The sequence below is a fragment of the Microtus ochrogaster genome, unplaced genomic scaffold, assembly GCF_000317375.1.
Source record: "Microtus ochrogaster isolate Prairie Vole_2 unplaced genomic scaffold, MicOch1.0 UNK8, whole genome shotgun sequence".
In the NCBI taxonomy this organism is placed as follows: domain Eukaryota; kingdom Metazoa; phylum Chordata; class Mammalia; order Rodentia; family Cricetidae; genus Microtus; species Microtus ochrogaster.
Genome location: NW_004949106.1, coordinates 4,066,235 through 4,084,771, shown reverse-complemented (window position 1 = coordinate 4,084,771; position 18,537 = coordinate 4,066,235). Strand labels below are relative to the sequence as shown.

General features: G+C 45.2%; 1 protein-coding gene across 6 annotated transcripts in view; it reads right to left on the bottom strand.

Moving 5' to 3' along the window:
• Ankrd44 (ankyrin repeat domain 44) overlaps positions 1 to 18,537 on the bottom strand; it is a 217,620-nt gene that overhangs the window by 50,773 nt on the left and 148,310 nt on the right. For 3 of the 6 annotated variants that reach the window (XM_026788853.1, XM_026788850.1, XM_026788851.1), the window contains exons 10-15: positions 16,312 to 16,426; positions 7,734 to 7,816; positions 6,520 to 6,637; positions 4,456 to 4,524; positions 1,575 to 1,715; positions 191 to 271 (exon numbers count right to left, since the gene is read on the bottom strand). In XM_026788853.1, coding sequence (XP_026644654.1) covers positions 191 to 271; positions 1,575 to 1,715; positions 4,456 to 4,524; positions 6,520 to 6,637; positions 7,734 to 7,816; positions 16,312 to 16,426 — 607 coding nt within the window. The remainder of the gene's footprint in view (positions 1 to 190; positions 272 to 1,574; positions 1,716 to 4,455; positions 4,525 to 6,519; positions 6,638 to 7,733; positions 7,817 to 16,311; positions 16,427 to 18,537) is intronic. The other 3 variants (XM_026788852.1, XM_026788854.1, XM_013353490.2) reach the window with 1 other exon arrangement.

Genomic DNA, 18,537 nt, shown 5'->3' with positions numbered 1-18,537 from the left:
AAAAAAAAAAAGAGTTCCATGCATGACAACAGCAGAAGCATGGACATGTTAAACGTGGGTCTGTATCCCCTCCCTCTCTCGGGATTCCCGATGAAAACCCCCAGCAGGAGGACAGGCGTGTGGCCACCCCGAGGGACAGAAGACTGTGGCACCCCAGTGGCACCCCATTTTATGCCCTGAAGAAACTCACAGTGCAGCGTGTTTCTCCTTCACTTCCCGGGCTCTGTCAAGTTCTTCGGAATTGTCGTGGGCGTTCCCCAACATCATCTTACTTCTCAGCGTAAGATATAGGGGAACAAAAAAAAAAATCACAATTAATTTTTTAAATTAAAAGCTGTCGATCGGTTTTTTTCACAATGACATCTCAGTGATTTTTATCCCAACCCCAAAGGGACATTATATTGGCTCTCTCCACGGCATCTAGGAAATGTATTTCCTCCTGAGGAATCCAACTGAGAGCATCGCTTCTCCCTAGCTGTGTGTGCTTGAGAGCAGAATCAAGCTGCCTACCCCTCTACAGGCAGCCGAGAATTTTCCAAGTAAAAAGAACCAACTTACCAACTCAGGCTCCTCCGCTCGCTACCACAAACCCTCGTGCTTTCTGGCCAGGCCAGCATCTCGCTTCCTACGGGAAGCCTGGCCTCCATCTCCTAGACTTTTCTCTTCTAGCCCTTAAAAGGTGAAGAATACTTGCTCCCTAGTCCTTCCTACAGCCTGTCTTTCCCGGAGCACAGCACTGCTCAACTGACAGCCTGTGTTCTGTGAGATCCCGGGGGTGACCTCTTATTAGAAACATGTTTGTGTCAACACAAAATGAAGTGGGCCTGCGCATGTTAATCTGGGTGCGTGCTTGTGTGTGCACATATATGTGGGGGTCAGAGGTCAACTTCGGGCATCCTTTCTGAAGAACCACCCACCCTGGTTTCTGAGGCACTGTTGCTCACTGCTCTGCAGGTCACCTGGTAGGCTAGACGGGCTGCTTAGCAGCTCTCACCACACCTGGGTTGTTTCTTTAAAGATCTTTTTTTTATTGTTTTTATTGATCTGTGTATCTGTGTCAGGAAAAGCCACGTGTGTGCAAGTATCCTTGTGAGTGAGATCCCTTAGAGCTGGGATCTTGGTGACACGCGAGTGTGAGCCAACTGAACTCGGGTCCTCTGAAAGTGCAGAAAACACTCCTAACTAAGAAACCATTTCTTCAGCCCAGATACCTGGGTGCCCACCGCAGACAAAGCACTTAAGGGAGAATGATGGAGGCTACTGTGTATGCCAAATAAAGCCCAACAGGTTTTCAAAGCCCGGTCTGAAAAATCTGGGCTTGACAGCGCTCCTTTGGCATTTACCCCCAGAGCAGGGAAGAGAAGAAATTGTGCGATGGCATGTAATAATCATAACCCCAATAATCAATAACCTAAAGAGAGAGAATGGGGAGGCCTAGGGCTTGGGTGACCCTCCACTCTGATTGAGAGAGTCCTCCCCTGCAGTTTCCAGGAGGCGGTGTGAAGAAAACCCACGCCCTCCCCTTACTGTAAGGGCTCTGCCCCGAGATGAAGCACAGACCGGGCCATGCTTACTTTCTCTCCATGTCTGACGCGGCGGCGTAGTGCAGAGCCGTCCGTCCCCAGTCATCTGCTTCGTTAACGTTGGCTCCCGTGGTCACTAACGCTTTAACACAGTGGAAGTGGCAGTTTGCGGCTGCGTAGTGCAGGGGGGTCCTGAAAAACAAAGCGTGGCCATGATGGTTGTCGTTGGCGCTGTTTCCTATTCCTCTCTACTCGGTCCAGCAGACAGACTTCTCAGAAGCACTGGCTGCAGGATTCTCGCTTCATTTCTCAGGGTGTGGGAGCGGAGGGACAGGAAGCCGAGTCTGCAGAGACCGGCAGGGGGCTGCTAGCAAGGCCAGCCATGGTGGCACTGTCCTGGGCCTACTGCAGGTTAGATCTGTTATTGCCTGTCCGTGCCAAGACTGCCCCATGAAGAACCTTCCAGATCATCTTCGTTAAGACCATCCTTAGAGACTGACGGGGGAAGAGGACAGTGGAGGGCACAAACACAAAGTCTGTACTTTATGCACATAAAAGAAAACGCCGCAATAAAACCCATCGTTCTGTATTGATGAATGGATGCTAATACATTTTGTTTTGTTATGTTTACAAACCATCCTTAACTCTAGTCAAGCTTCCATCTACTTCCTGGTTGGCATTTTCAAAGGACTGATCCCCACCTGTGACAATCCCATTCCAAAACCACCAGTCTTCCCCCGTTGAAAAAGGCTTAATTTCTTAGCCTGGAATTGAAGGCGTTCCCAAGCTGACTCGATTTCTCCTACAGAACTTCTCCCGCATCTATGTACACTATGAACCCATTAATGCAGAGTGGATGATGGGGGTCTCTGGGTCACGATCAGACTTCACCTTTGCCCACGTCCGTGTGTCCTCGGGAGGATTCTTTCCTAACCTTTAGATCACAGTTACCCTTCCTCGTCCAGAAGCTAGCCTCTTTGCTTGAGAGATAGGAAGCAATTTATATTACTTAGTTTCTAATTAGTTGACTTTTTTTTTTTCCTGGTGTGCCTAACCAATATCCGAGGAAGAACAACCAAATAAAATACTAAAAACAGAGTAACTTTAGCTCAGGAATTCTATATTAGTTTTAAGCATTTTTTTTTCATTTTAAACATTTTGTAGGCAACTTATGGTTCTTTAACTAGTTAATTTCCTCTTCGGTCCAAAAGGGAAAATTATAATTATGGAATTATAATATTTTACATATTGTGTTGCTTTTGTTTTAATTAATGACTAGGCATCAAGGATCCCAATGGGGCTTAAGGATAAAGAGATTCAGGGACACAAGCCTAGAAATTCGAGCACTGGGGGCGCTGAAGCATAAGGGTTGTGAGTTCAAGGCCAGACTGGATGACATAGCAAGACCCTGTCTGCAAACTAAACGCAAGGTCTATGGATGTAACTCAGTCGTGGAGGGTTTGCCTAGCATGTGCAATACTGTGGCTTTGATTGATCCGCAGAAATACGAGAGAGAGAGAGAGAGAGAGAGAGAGAGAGAGGGGAAGAGGGAGACGAGAGGTGGGAGGACAGATGGGAAGAAAAGGGGAGGGGGGTGTTGCGGGAGGTCCTTGGTCCTTTCCGCTCCTCCAGCCTATAGCCGCTGAGAGACCACGCCCCAATGGCTATAGCTCAGCGGCTATAGGCTGGAGGAGCGGAAGGACCTCCCGCAACAGGGGAGGGAAAGAGGGGAGGGGAGGGGAGGAAGAAAATGACACCGTCCTCGTTCCCAGGAGGCTTGCAGACAGATGGGGACAGACACTACTAGCACGGGGCAGTCAGGAAGCGTTCAGGGTGCAGAGGAAGGGCGTTTCCGTAAGAGGGACGAGAAGGTTTCACTAGATCTGAATCTGGAAGGTTGGGTAGAGAGTCATCACAGGTGGGTGGTCAGAAAAGAAATTCTGAGTCAACCGCCAAGAGCCGGGGTAGTGAGGAGTTGCTAGAGGGTAAGGGTGTGTGTATACACAAACCTACATACAGTCATGTATCACATGAGCATGCATACATGCTGCTGTGTGTCACAGGCAGGCTGTGTCTTAAGAACTGTAGTATTAGGTGGTTTTGTCAATGGGACCACTACGGCCATGTGGTCAAGTGCTGAGTGAAATGTGGTTAATAGGTACATGCTTCTCTCTCTCCCTCTCCCTCTCCGTCTCCCTCCTTTCTCTCTCTCTCTCTCTCTCTCTCTCTCTCTCTCTCTCTCTCTCTCTCTCTGTGTGTGTGTGTGTGTGTGTGTCCATGAAGCAGCTAGCGTCATGACCCAGTTTAGCCATTCAAGGGATTGTGAAGATAAGAGAAGAGAAGCTTCAAACCACCACTGGTGGTCTGTGTTCCTTTAATATTCCAAATGTTGAAAAATCATCTCAAGATGAAATGCCCTGTATGGAAAACAAATGCTGTAGATCTTTGAACCATATTTAATTTTTTTTTTTTAATTTTGATTTGTGTGGCAGTATCATCTGTGTCTGGGTGTCTGTCTCTGTCGGGGGAGTCGGGAGCTCCGGAAGGCAGCATCCACTCCCCTGGAGCTGGAGTTATAGGCAGTTATATGAGCTGGCAGACAAGGGCACTGGGAATTGAACTCCAATTTTCTGCGAGAGCAACGGGAGCTCTTAACTCCTGAGCCCTCTCTCAAGCCCGGATTTTGAGTTTGGTTCTATCAATTTTCTCAAACATATCCAAGTAGGCAATTTTTAAGAAAGCAAAAGTTGAGAGAACCCTTAGCTCATGGGTCCAGTCAGCCTTGCTGGTATTTCCCTATAAGGAAGGATCGCCCCATGAAGATGGAATGGTGCCGGTTGTCCCATGGCGATCACCTTGACAACAGGCCTGCGCCATGGGCCAGTCCCCACTCTCGGTCAGGCCCCAGAGGCAGGTCACCCCAAGTACCTACCTCCCACATTTATCCCTTCTGTGAAAATCTGCTCCGCCGCTCTGCAAGAGTTTTATACATTCTACATTGCTGGAAAGACAGGGAAAGCACAGTTAGTATGGCCGAGGCTAATTACTAAGGTACCTCCTGGAAGAGGCATTTCCTGCAGAGTGGGGGCTGGACCGACATGATAGTCTCGGGTCTAAAATTCCGCTAGCGAGAAAGAACCTGGACACATCCTAGGAGTGCCGCATTACAAGGGTCTAAAGTTCTCTCTCAAAGCTAATAAATCTATAAATGAAAGAGCTTCGTGGAACATTTTCAACGCAATGGCTAAGGAATTTAATGATTATTATATGATTAAGGCCTCTGGTGATGGTCTCATCCATTTATACTAAAATTCTTCTTCAGGACCATGAGAAGTCTATGAAATCACCACAGCCTAACAACTCCACATCATGTTTAAATAATGAAGCCGAGTAGCTCAGCACTGCACAATAAATCCCCACAATAACCACTTGCAATAGGGGAAAAAGACGGCTGCACTCCCCTGTCTTTGCAACCCAGGTAAATCAATGTGCTGGACCAACGCTGGGAGTGATGTCAGGGAGCACAGCGATCGTCCCGAGCAGCGCTGTCATTCACAAGAACAGTAAATCCCACGGCACAGAGAAAGGACCCACTGAAGGGAATATTCCTCTGGCAGGGCATGTGGCTAATGTTCATTCTAATAGGGCATTTCAAACAGAATCGCAGCATGGAGCGTTGTCACGTTCTGCGCTGGTCTGATATTCTTGAAAACGTGAGCATCACCATCCATCATCGTTCTAAACTTGAAATCCTAAGAAGAGGCTCTGAACGCACTGTCTTTTGTCTTGGTGTAATTTAAATAAGAAAAATGATCCCATTAGAGATAAGTTTTAGCGCACGCACGCTTGTGTGCGCACACGCGCGGGAGGGGGGTAGTCTTCCCCTAGCGTGCGTGAGGGGGTGTCTTCCCCTTTCCACACCTACCCTTCGGAGCCTCTTGTCTGAGATAGCTGCATGTAAGAGTCACAAAATATTTGAATGTTTAAAGGACCGTTTGAATCGGCACAGCACGCCAGCTAACACGCAGCACCTATCTCTTCCTGAGTGACGGATGGAGAAGGATCAAAGCCATGGCCAGGTTAGACCTGCGTGGCTCATAAATCTCACCCAGTTTGAGGACTGAGGTTGGGGGAAGGGACCCGCTTTTAAAAATACAATAACTCTGTATAGGAAGAGTTAGTCTTCGGCTCCAGAAGGGACCCATTTAAATAAGGAGCTTTACAGCTTCACGGTTCATTCACCCCTGATAAATTGGGAATGTCTTTAGTATCACACATGATAAATGGAGAATTCCTTAAGTACTAGGGGACCCATTAAAAACCAACGCCTTCCCAATAGAAGGTGGTCCAAAAGACACTATGTTTGGTCAGTGTGTGGTCATATATCAACAATATATTGATCAGAGCTTTGGTCTAATCATTGATTTGCTCAAGAAAAAAGCTGATGAAAAAAAGGCCTTTTTTTTTCTACAGGGGGAAAGGCAGGGAACAAATCACTCTGGCCCATGTTTAGGATTTCCTTGAGCTTTGTTACATTTAAATCCTTCTAAAAATTTCTAATTTTTCGCATAAATGGATTCAATCCTTTACCCTCTCAATCACCACCCACCCACTGGTAACAAAGAGGGGAAAACTTAAGAACAAAGTTCAAATTAATTTCTTTTCTTTAAGATGCCAAGTAAAAAAAATCCACGCTGCGTCAGCTGCTGCCTTACAGCCGTGTGGGGCGGGGGCTGAGAGCCGCGACACAAGCTCTATGCGCTACTGAGAGCTGAGAGCGACACAAGCTCTATGCGCTACGCCGGACGGACTCTTCATCTGTTTTTGGAAGAACAAAATCTGAGCAATGTGGAAGTGGAGTTAGTGACACCCGGTAGTTGGTACAAGTGACTGGGGCCCCATTTGCTGAGGAAACTGCTTTCGGTGCATAGGCAATTTATGTCACTCAAGATGCACGAGTCGTCAAGCCGTGGAATGGCGACCGCCCAGTACTCACCCTCCTGCGGCAGCGGCGTGAAGGCACGTTCTTCCAAACGTATCTGGGGTGTCTATTTCAAAGCCTGCAGACAGCACGTGCTCGTTACTAATCAAGGACACTATGCTATACTTTTGTCCTAGTCAAACCACAGGAGACATTGCAGAGACAGAAAAATCGGTTAGTAGGAAAGCCAGGACGCAAGCAACCGTGTAGTCAGAAGGAGGTCGTCACGGAAACTAAGGGCAATGGCTCAACACAGCAATTTCATAGGAAGCGCCAGTGAAGTCAAGGTGGATTTATTTTTGCATTCAGGCCTGAGTGTGCCACAGCCTCAGCTTCAATCCCAGGAAGAGAAATTTGTGAAACCAATTTGAGCTAAGAAGGGCAGCGGACAGGCAGACAGAACATACGAGGAACATGGACAACAGAAGAGTGATCCTAACAGGCAGGGACAGACATGTGTGTCCCAAGCTTCCTGTGGGTCTCGGATGTGGGAGGCATGCTTTCGTGCAGGGATTTCGTGTTTTTAAGCCAACAGCCGTGAGAACAGAATCCACCATAGGTAAAGTACTTAGAGGGAGAAATAAACCTCCAGGAGAACTGATGTTCATTTATAAACAATCTCCACCCTGCAGGCTTCTACCACTTTGGAAAGCCCAGGGATTTCTTAATATATGGGGATTGGCAGAAGCCATGCTAAGAAAGATCAGCAAAGCTCAAAGCAGGGAGAATCTCTGGTTCCAGACAGCCCCACATTAAAAATATAAAAATTAAACCTTCTTGAAAGGGGGTCTGCCTTGATGATGTTTCAATGCCCATGGGCCGTTTTGAACAATAACATGGTATTTTCTACCACTGCAATATTGAAGATTGGGCCATTTTCTTTGGTTGAATAGTATTAATGTGAAGGAACCAATTTAAGTCTCAATTTTTTTCTTCTTCTATGACTTAAGGTTCCATATGTAAGCTTTGGCCCTCCGCCACTCAATTCTGGACCACTGGCCACCAGACAAGACTCTCATTCTGGGCAGCAATGCTAGCATCCCAAAAGCTTTGACGTCAGGGACTGCCAGGAGCTGTCTCGTGCTGGGAGGCTACAGAACCACCTCACCCTGCCGAGGCAAGGCAACAGCCAAGCACAGTAAGCCACCGAGACCAGTCACCTAAAGCCATTTGGCTCACGGACAGGGATAGGACACACCGGGCCTGGTTGCTGGCAGGGATCCACTTACCGGATGATAATAATTTCCTGCAGCAGTCAGAGTGAGCATTTAGGGCGGCTAGGTGTAAGGGGAACATGCTATGGATTCCACACCTAAAGAGAAAAATAGCCACTCACAGTAGAAGATCCCAAGAGCACACAGAACAATTGTCCTCTGCGAGTCCTCCAGTCGTGAATTTCGTAATTTTCCCATTCAAATAAATAATTAAACAACCATTTTCTACCTTAAGATGGCCTTTGTTCTAAATCAATCAAAAGCCCATAACCATATGTATGTGCATTTTTGTGTGTGTCCATATAGATGTGTGTGCACTTATGCTTGTATATACATATGTATGTGTGCACACATGCATGTGTGCACATGTGTATGCATGTACCTGTGTATGTATGTACATATGCGTACGTAAATATACTTAGGTGTGTCCATACATATGTGTGTGCATGTATATATTTATATGTACATATGTATCTATGCATATATATTTGCTAAAAATATGAAGAGTTAAACATGTTTTACCCTATTTTTTCAGCTTACTGGTTGAACATCTCATTCATTCATTCATTCATTCATTCATTCATTCATTCTCTTACTTATTATTCAACACTCTGTGAGCCTAAATACCACGCCAAGTACCAGATCTAATAGCAGTAAGCAAGACAACCCTCAAGTGGAAAACCACCTATTTATTCCTTGATCCAAGAAATACTTACTACTGGCCTAACATTGTGCCTGTGTTTTGTTAAACGCTAATAGTGGCTATATTACAGAAGATAAAAAATTTGATAAAGAGAAATGTTTACCTTTCATAAGCAAAAGTTCATCTTCATAATGGACTTTGCTGATGTACACTAATGCTAACCACTATACCAGTCGCAAAACCCAGGAGCCAAGGACCACTGAGCATGGATCAGACACTTAGCATGCTCTCTGCCTGACTTCAGGATTCCTGGAGGGGCGGGCAAACCTCTGACACGGGCACTCTTCCCTTCGGAAGTAACACAGGCTTCTCCTCTGAGTCTCGCCCTCCACCTCTCTGCACAGAGACGCAAAGCCACGTGCTGAATTCACCTCAGAGCAAACAGCATCATCTGCGGTTTGCTAGGCATCATAAACATTTCCTGTGACATCCCGTTTTATTCAGATCATACATTTCAGATGGCGAAAGCCCTCTGCACGGGCCCTGCGGCGCTAAACTGCCCGCGTTTGCTCTCAGATACAACGTGGTCCATTTTCAGATTTCACACTTCACGAAGAAGCGCAATATGATTTGACTTTGCTCAGCTCTGCTTTTCCAGTGCTTCGTTTTCCATCTCGAGAGTTAGTGTTTGTGATGTGTGGGAATGTGTGGAGGCGGCACAGACACAGACATCCCAGCGTTCGGTGTTCTGCAGAATGCAAGCGTCAACAAGGAGCCGCGCTTTCTCTTCCCACGGCCGGTTTCTGTTTGTTGGTATTTTCTTCCGTTTTCTGTTCATTTTCCTTTCCATTTTTGAAGATTTCCATCCCCGTGTATACAATAGCCGGCATCTATCAAGAGATGCAGTTTTCCAGTCTTCCAGGAACCAGCTTGTGGAGAACACTTGTAATGGCCTCTCCCATGCCTTATGCACACCCCGCCCCCATTACAAGATTCTGAAGAGCAGTGACGATCTTGCTGTCCACAGAAAGGAGGAGTCAGGAGAGGGGAGAAAAGGGTTCCTACACTACTAGCATAATACCCCACTTGGTTTAATAGACACATACTACTTCTAAAGGAGTATTATATGTTATAAATCTAAAGGGAACTTGCAGCCAATGGGATTAGCATGCAATAATTTGATTTATTTGGAAGAGTTAAGGCAAAATGCACAATTAAATATTTCTAGACTTTTGGAAGAGAATATAAAGAATGTATAGAGTATGTAAAATGTATTATTATCTATATTATTATAGACTATTATCTATGACATTTTAGAGTTTCTACAGGAACATTCTGAACCAAGACTTCATTTGCTACCATTTTTTGAATGAACCTCATTTTAAAATATATGCATTCACATATACATACATATATGTATAGATACAAAATATATCTTTTAGACAAATACATGTGTGCATAACACAAATGTATAACTAACATATTTCATAAAGAGATGATATATAAACACATACATGTTTATACATGGCATAGTCTATAACTATGCTGTGTACATATACATACACACATGTGTATATAAACAACATATTTTATAATGACAAAATATGTTTTTCTACAGAAGAGAGAAATTAAGAATTAGAATGAATTCAAGGGATAACATTGGTGTTTATAAGAAACTAGATAAGACAGAAAGCAATAGCACAACAATTGCATTATATATCTGCAAACCCCACTACCAAGACTCTTAACCAACCTTTCCACCCTTACCACTTTTCTCAGTTCATCACAATCTAGGTTAACTAGTTAGATTCCTTTTTACCGCAACTTCAAAAGGTGAAAGAGATAAAATGACTTTAGTTGAGACTAGCAAAAATTCTGTAATAATAAAAATTATATTATTTTATTCTGCACTCAAGAGATAGTCATTAATTATTTCAGTGCACGGTTTGAAGGGATCAGCACAAGCAGCACAGATGCTATTATTATTATTATTATTATTATTATCATCATCATCATCATTGGGCTTGACTATGACACTGAACAGTAGAGCTATGTCAAGTAAACACAGGGAAAAGGGGTCAGAATTCAGAATCTCTGGATCATGCAGAAAGGGTTTAAACATTTTAAACAAAGCTACCCTTTATCGTTACAAAGTAGCTCACAGAGCTTTGGAAATCATGAGTAGGAAAATCCAGGCTTGGCTCTCATAGTTAGAAGAGAAACCTCACTCCTCTTTCAGGCCTACAATAAGGACCATGAAGAATAAAAACACCAAACAACCCTAACGTTAACAATACCCAAGTTACAGGGAAGAGGAAACCAATTCCAGTTAAATTGCTGCATTTATCTGGCAAGTCATAAACTTAATGGAAACCATTTGTATCTAGGTAGCTCTAGTTTAGCAGTTAGCTGGCATCCCGACTTAGCTACTCCAAACTAAATGAGGTCTGAAAGATGTTCTAGCAGCATGCCCTCAGAGGTGAAAAGACTTGTGTACCAGAAGAAGATTGGGGTCCTTTCCAGTTTCCTTTTGGTATCAGGTTAGAGGGCGCCATACCCAGTGTATTCTGTGTTTAAAGCAATGGCGTCAGAAATTCTGACTCCTGGTTTTGTTACTTCCTAACGACTTGGTGCTTGACAAGTATATAATGGCTCCATTGTCAGGAGCTTAAGGACAATTACAGTGTCTACATCACAGGATGATTAGAAGGACCCACTAGGCTGGCACATGGTTACCCCGTGGCTGGCTTAGCTTCCCCAGGAGCTGACAGTTGTATCAGGCTGTGCTCCGGAGGGTGACCCCTGACTCACTAGCACTTCAGCCCCCTCCCTTCTAAACCCTCCTCGCAACTCTGCAGATTGGGTTAACTTGCACACTCGGTGGCAAGACGCATTCCCTAACTGAGAATCATCTTAACGATTATTTTCCCTGAATTGTTCTCCATTTTTTAAATTGATTTTTAATGAGCTCTATATTTTTCTCTGCTCCCCTCCATGCTTCTCCCCTCCCCTCCAACCCTCTCCCATGGTCTCCATGATCCCAGTTTACTCAGAAGATCTTGTCTTTTTCTACTTCTCATGTAGATTAGATCTATGTATGTTTCTCTTAGGGTCCTCAATGTTGTTGTCTAGGTTCTCTGGAATTGTGATTTGTGGGCTGGTTTTCTTTGCTTTATGTTTAAAAACCACCTATGAGTGAGTACATGTGATACTTGTCTTTCTGGGTCTGGGTTACCTCACTCAAAATAATGTTTTCTAGCTTCATTCATTTTCCTGCAAAATTCAAGATGTCATTTTTTTTCTGCTGTGTAGTACTCCATTGTGTAAAAGTACCACATTTTCCTTACCCATTCTTCGGTTGAGAGGCATTTAGGTTCTTTCCAGGTTCTGGCTATGACAAACAAAGCTGCTATGAACATAGTTGAGCACATGTCCTTGTGGCACAATTGAACATCCTTTGGGCATATACCCAAAAGTGGTATTACTGGGTCTTGAGGAAGGTTGATTCCTAATTTTCTGAGAAATCACCACACTGACATCCAGAGGTGTTGTACCAGCTTGCATTTCTACCAGCAATGCAGAAGTGTTCCTTTTACCCCATAACCTCTACAGCATAAGTTGTCATCAGTGTTTTTGATCTTGGAATTCTTACAGGTGTAAGATGGAGTCTCAGAGCTGTTTTGATTTGCATTTCTCTGATGACTAAGGATGTTGAGCATTTCCTTAAGTGTCTTTCAGCCATTTTAGATTCCTCTGTTGAGAATTCTGTTTAGGACTGTACTCCATTTTTCAATTGGATTATTTGTTCTTTTGATGACCAATTTCTTGAGTGCTTTGTATATTTTGGAGATAAGACCTCTGTCTGATGTGGGGTTAGTTTCCCATTCTGTAGGCTGTCGTTTTGTCTTGTTGATTGTGTCTTTTGCTTTACAGAAGCTTTTCAGTTTCAGGAGGTCTCATTTATTAATTGTTTCTCTCAGTGTCTGTGCTGCTGGGGTTCTATTTAGGAAGTGGTCTCCTGTGCCAATGCATTCAAGTGTACTTCCCACTTTCTCTTCTATAAAGTTCAGTGTGACTAGCTTTATGTTGAAGTCTTTGATCCATTTGGACTTGGAGTTTTGTGCATGGAGATAGATATGGATCTATTTTCATTCTTCTACATGTTGGTATCCAGTTATGCCAGCACCATGTATTAAATAGGCTTTTTTTTCCATTTGATATTTTTTGCTTCTTTGTCAAAAATCAGGTGTTCGAAGGTGTGTGGATTGGTATTCGGGTCTTCATTCTCCATTTTTTTTAATTAAAACTTTTAATGAGTTTTATCTATGTCACCCTGGCTACTGCTGCAGGTGTTTGTGTAGAGCTAGCGATGCCAAGACTGCTTCCTGCGATTTGCAGCCTACAAATGCTTTCATTGTCTTTTGAGTAGTCTGAGCCCAGTAACACAGCTACCAAGGTTTGTTGTGCCGTGGTCATTGCCCATGCTATGGGGATTCTAGGTTTCCACTGCTTTATACTGTTTCTGAGACTTGTTAACATACTCTTGAGGGTCCCTGCAAACATCTCTGAGCTCTCACAACACCCTCTGGGATCTTTGCTTTTTAAAGATAGAATCAGAGCATATTTGGGTTCATCTGAAGGACAGTGCTTTCGTCTGCCTAGGCCAAATCTCTGTGCTCACTTTTGCACCCCAGATTACCTTGTGTTTGTTCATCATAGTTGGTTAACGGCTGTCATGGGCCAGTGGGGAAAACACAAGTTGGCTGTACCTTAGTCTAGAGAGGGGTGGTTACAATACAAGGACACCAAGATTGTTATATGAACAAGATGGCATAGTTGGTTAGAACAAGGGCTGCTGCACTGCGTGCTGAGCCCACTGCCCCACCACTGCAAGACCGTCCTTCTTGCAATAGATGCTGAGCCCTTAAGGGTGAGCACCTCATCCACTACAGCCCCATAGTGATGGTGACTTGACCTTGCATAACGGGCGTCACTACCGTGTGTTATCAGACTGGCAATGGGCCACGCATGGGTACACTGGAGCTTCAGATCCAAATCCAGGATGGGGTCTCAGTTCCTATGCCTCACTAGCTCTGTGGCCTTCTACGATGGCATGGGTACACTGGAGCTTCAGATCCAAGTTAAGCATAGGGTCTCAGTTCCTATGCCTCACTAGCTCTGTGGCCTTCTACGATGGCGCTAACCACAGCGCTTACCCTACGGGAGCACTGTGACAGTTATGCGTAACCCTTTAGAACAGTGTCTAGCCTAGCTAAGTACTTATGGGGGTTAGCCACTACACTGACGCTAAGTTATACAGCTTAAATGAATGTCATTGTCTATGCATCTACGCTTTACAGTGTTTAAACATTCATTGATATGGTGATTTCAAAAGCCCAAGAAGTTTGTAATGCTTATATTATTCATGCTAATGTTTATTATTCAAGTCATATAAGGAAAGTAAGTCTACACAGGATGTGAAGCGCTCTCACCACCAAGGCCTGAATAACAGATGTCCATCTCAGCCTTGGGTGACCCCAGCTTCATCCTCCAAGCCGGTCTGGGTCCTGTAAGACAGGATTCCACACCTCTGCTATGTGTTCTTGTATCCCAATGGCAGGGCTACTTGCTCTGGTGACAGACTTAGCATGTAGGATGGTCATTGTTTATTTAATCTGGCCCCAAAGAGATCATGTATTTCCTGAGAATAGGGACCTATATAATCCCCAGAACCTGGAGCGGTGAGTGACAATTGAGATACAATATACAACAATAGAGTATCACAGTCAGTCATCTGAGTAACCATGGTAACTGTGATTATGCTGTGATGGAGGCTGAACAGGGAGCGTAACCAGAGAGGTGGAGGACTTGGATAAAAATGGATCCTTTTTTAATTCCGGGACATGCGCACAGCTAACACTGTCGGCCAGCATCCTCTCCTCTGCAGGTCCTCAGCCTCAGCCTCCGCCGACAACCTCATCTTTTCTTCCCTGGACACTTGGAAGAGGCTGCCAAGGGTTTGCAGCCCGGATGGCCTGCAGCCTGGATGGCCTCCAGCCTGGGTAGATATCAGAGGATTTCTCTTATACACAAATGAGACTGTTAGATACATCCCACACCCATTTATAATTCCTTAACGGCTTCCGAACGCCTCCGGTTGAATCCGATTCCTTGGCAGGACTTAAGAGATCGTCCTCCTCCTCTCCCATGTCATTTCTCCTGACCCCTCCATGCATCAGGCCACCGAGCCCTAGGGCTTCCTTTCAAAGCATCCATGTTTGTGCTCTTGTAGTGGGGATCCTTTCTTCATGCATCTGCCTTTCTTTCTGCTCCCATGTTCCCAACTCCATCCAAATGTCTATCATTTGCTCTTCTGGGAGGACGCCAGGTTTTCTGGAGATCCAGAGCCAAAGGTCAGCCATGCAGGTCCACAGTAACAAACACAAGGCTGCAACCACAGGCCAGAGCCCCAGGAGGGCAGTAGAGGCTAGTTCCACCCAACAGCTGAAGAAGGCAAACCATTGTAGCCGCAGAGATATGCCTTCCTTAAGACGCACGTCAAAACCCCTGGCCTGTGACTTTGATAGAGAACATGGACCCGCCACGGCTACCCTGAACCATCTTAATTTTAGTTTACTCTCCACCAAGATATTTCAATTATATTACACACATTTGGCGAACGCAGAATTCCTAACATATGCTTTCCCTCCTCAAAATTCGTTTACGGCTACCCGCGACCTCTATGATCAAGGCTACCTCTGTGTTTAAGTGTTTAAGGTGCTCTTTAATTTGTCTCTATTACACAGTATTAGGCAATAGAATAATAATTAACATTTATTGATAGCTTCTATGTCTTGGGCACTGTTCATAGAGCTTTTCATAACGATTATCATTTAATAAGCTCTTCTGGTGTGTTTAAATAGCTTGGCACTCATAGAGACCTTACCAGGGAGCTTTTCTCGTAATTAAGCCATTTAATCTTCTTAAAGAACTTAGAGATAGGTACCAGTGTAATTTCGGTATTTCACAGCACAGAGGGATTGGGCAACAGGCTCAAAAATCACACGGTTCTAAAGTGAAGCCGGCGGAAGTCGAGCCCAGGCTAGACCAGAAAAACCTCAGGAGTATGCCTCTTCATCTCTGATGCTCTCCTCCTCTTGGGGGGCCACTGTCGTCTTCTGCTCTGCCCAAACCCTACTCCAGCCTTCCCCCACACTCTGCACCCACACCCTCAGGTTTGCCCAAGGCTCATCTTCAGCCTGAAACCTTTACGAAACCCTCACGCCACCACCTTGGTATTTTCTCTTTCCTGTCAATATTGACAACACAGCCACCAGGCATTTTGCCACGGAAGCCTTGTTTTTCTTTAGAATTCTGATTACTGTCTTTAAGGGCTCTTTGTCTTACGTGGGACTAAAGACTAACAAAATTATCTCCTTGGAGATGCCAGGTAGGGAACTGCTCATGAAACCCCTAAGAACCCAGACCCAGACCCAGAGAAATGCTTTCCATGCTTTTGTGGAATTAAGTGTCAAATGAACTGAGACCCTCGTACTTCCCCGTGTGGCAGACAGACTCAATTGTACCCTGTGACTCTATTTCTAAAACCGAGCAAAGCCTCTGAATAAATTTGAGTTTGCCCAGTTACGTTTCCCGTTTAACAGCGGACGCTGAAACAAACGGACACGAGAAAGCAGGGCTGGAAGCGAAGCTGAGGTTTCCTCAGCTAAAAAAGGAGAACAGACCTCATTCTTAGGCAACCGAAACAAACTGGTTCCTCCTTGGCTCCGCCACAAAAGTCTCTTAGTGGATTTCAGAGGTAATCTGTGCTTAGTTAGCACAAGGGCACAGATCCACCTGGATAAATGGGAGCCCTCCTCCACACGACAGCCTCCCGTGGCAGTGCTCCCACACCCGGCAGTTAGCTCACCGCGCTTCCCGGTAACCTACTTGGTTGCATCGGCTCCGCTTGTTATCAAGGTGTTAATCAGAAGCTCATGGCCGTATCTTGCAGCCACGTGGAGGGGGGTGTTGCCGTCCTTATCCACGCAGTCAATTTCACCTCCTGAAAGAGATTGCGATACAGCTTCACGCGAAGCTCCAGGGTGATGGAGGTACCAATATCCTGCCAGCCGCTCGGGAACACCAAGTATTGATTTCCTTTCCCCTTCAGTGGGCGTCTCTGCTCTACGGGGTAAAATGCCTGTTTATGGGGATGAGTCACTAGCTGAAGCTATAGCAGGACCACGTCCGCTGAGATGGAAGTCTATTGGAAATGGTTCTGAAAAATCTATATTGTCTCAAGAGCCGAAAACCTCACAACTATATTCCGGCTCTAACTCTGGACATAGAAAATACAATTCTGGCCGGGCATTGGTGGCGCACGCCTTTAATCCCAGCACTCGGGAGGCAGAGGCAGGCGGATCTCTGTGAGTTCGAGGCCAGCCTGGTCTACAAGAGCTAGTTCCAGGACAGACTCCGAAGCCGCAGAGAAACCCTGTCTCGAAAAACCAAAAAGAAAATACAATTCTGGAGACTTAGAAAATGACTTCACTCAAACCAAAGGAGGCAGAGCCTTCAGGGAAAGATTTGGGTAGTGCGGTGACCTAGCTTAAAAAATATGGATGAATAAAATGAGGGGAAGCGTGGGTTAAAAGCTAAGAATGCCTGCGTCTGCTAAAAAGATCATATTATCACATTAGTTATCTGCCATCCCTTCCTATAGCGTTTTCATTTTGTCTCATTTATTTTGCATGGTTTCCCCCAACGTTTCATTTCCTGTTTCCCTTCCTATGAGTGTATGTACAAACAGGTTGGTTCTATTTAGTCACACAAAGAATTGTCTAAAAATAAATTAGATCACGTGGCATTTTACTTGTGTGTGTTTCGTGTGAGAACAAAATATTCTCGCACACAAATGCATCCGCTTATCTTACTGGAGAACAGGTACGATTGTGTACTCTACAGGGCGGATGGCGTTTCCTTCAGCTGCCTTCTCAGCGGGCTTTACAGGTGTTTACCTGTGTGTGTGGAATCCAAAGACTCTGACCGCCTCCCTTTCATGACTCCTTCTGCATTGTACTTATTTCAAACCCTGCAAACAAGCCATTAATATCTTTGGAAAGCAAGCCAAATTGTGCAGGATGTCCGACATCCGGGACTCGTCTGGAGGTTTCCTCGGTTAGAGCCCTACTAAACATACTGGCAAGGCCACTCCTGAGCAGATGGGACTTCCCGTGGTCCTGCCCCAGTACGCATGCGGGCTGCATTGTTCTGCTGCTGGCTGGGGCAATGCTGTGTTATGTACGACAGGCACACGGGTTCCATATGGGAAGATGCTGCTCCTGAGGGTGGCTGGGTAACAGTGGGACCACTCAATGGTACTCAACCGTTAATTCTTTTAAAGATGGCTACAATGGGTTTTTTCTGTTTGATGCATTTTACTTCAATTAAAAAAAAACATTTGAGTACTCAAAATGATGCCTACCAACACATCCTGTGGCAAAGGAAGCCTCTACCCTTTATAATTAGAAGCATTTTGTGTAGAGACCCTGTAAGGCTGCGTGAATGCTCAGTTTTAAGATGCCATCTCCAACAAAACCTTTCCACGCTTTCCCTCACGCAGGGGGCGCCTTACGCAACACTACCTGAGTACTGCGCGCTTGGGCGCGCGCGCTTTGATATCCGGTGGTGCATTTGGTTCTGCTTTAAATTTTTAAGTAGGTTCAACGTAATGGGCTTATTCATACGTGAAATATTTATGCTTCACAAATCAAAATTATATATTTAAAACCTCTTAGGAGCTATCTCGGTTGGCCATGCAAGCACGAAGACCTGAATTGGTTCCTGGAACCTAAGTAAAAAGTTGGGCACGGTGGCACACACTCGCAGTCCCAGCAGGCGCGAAACAGAAACAGGAAGAACACTGGGGCTCGCTGGTCATGGAGCCTCGTTAGCAAGCTCCAGATCCCCAGAGAAACCCTATCTCAAGAGAAGAAGGCAGATGGCTCCTGAGGAAAAATAACACCTGAGGGTGACCTGTCGCTTCTACATATGCAGGCATGCAAGCACACACACACACACGTATGCACACATGTACACACATACACACATGCACACAGACATACAGACATGCATGCATGCATACACTCCAGTGCACGTGCACACACATGCATG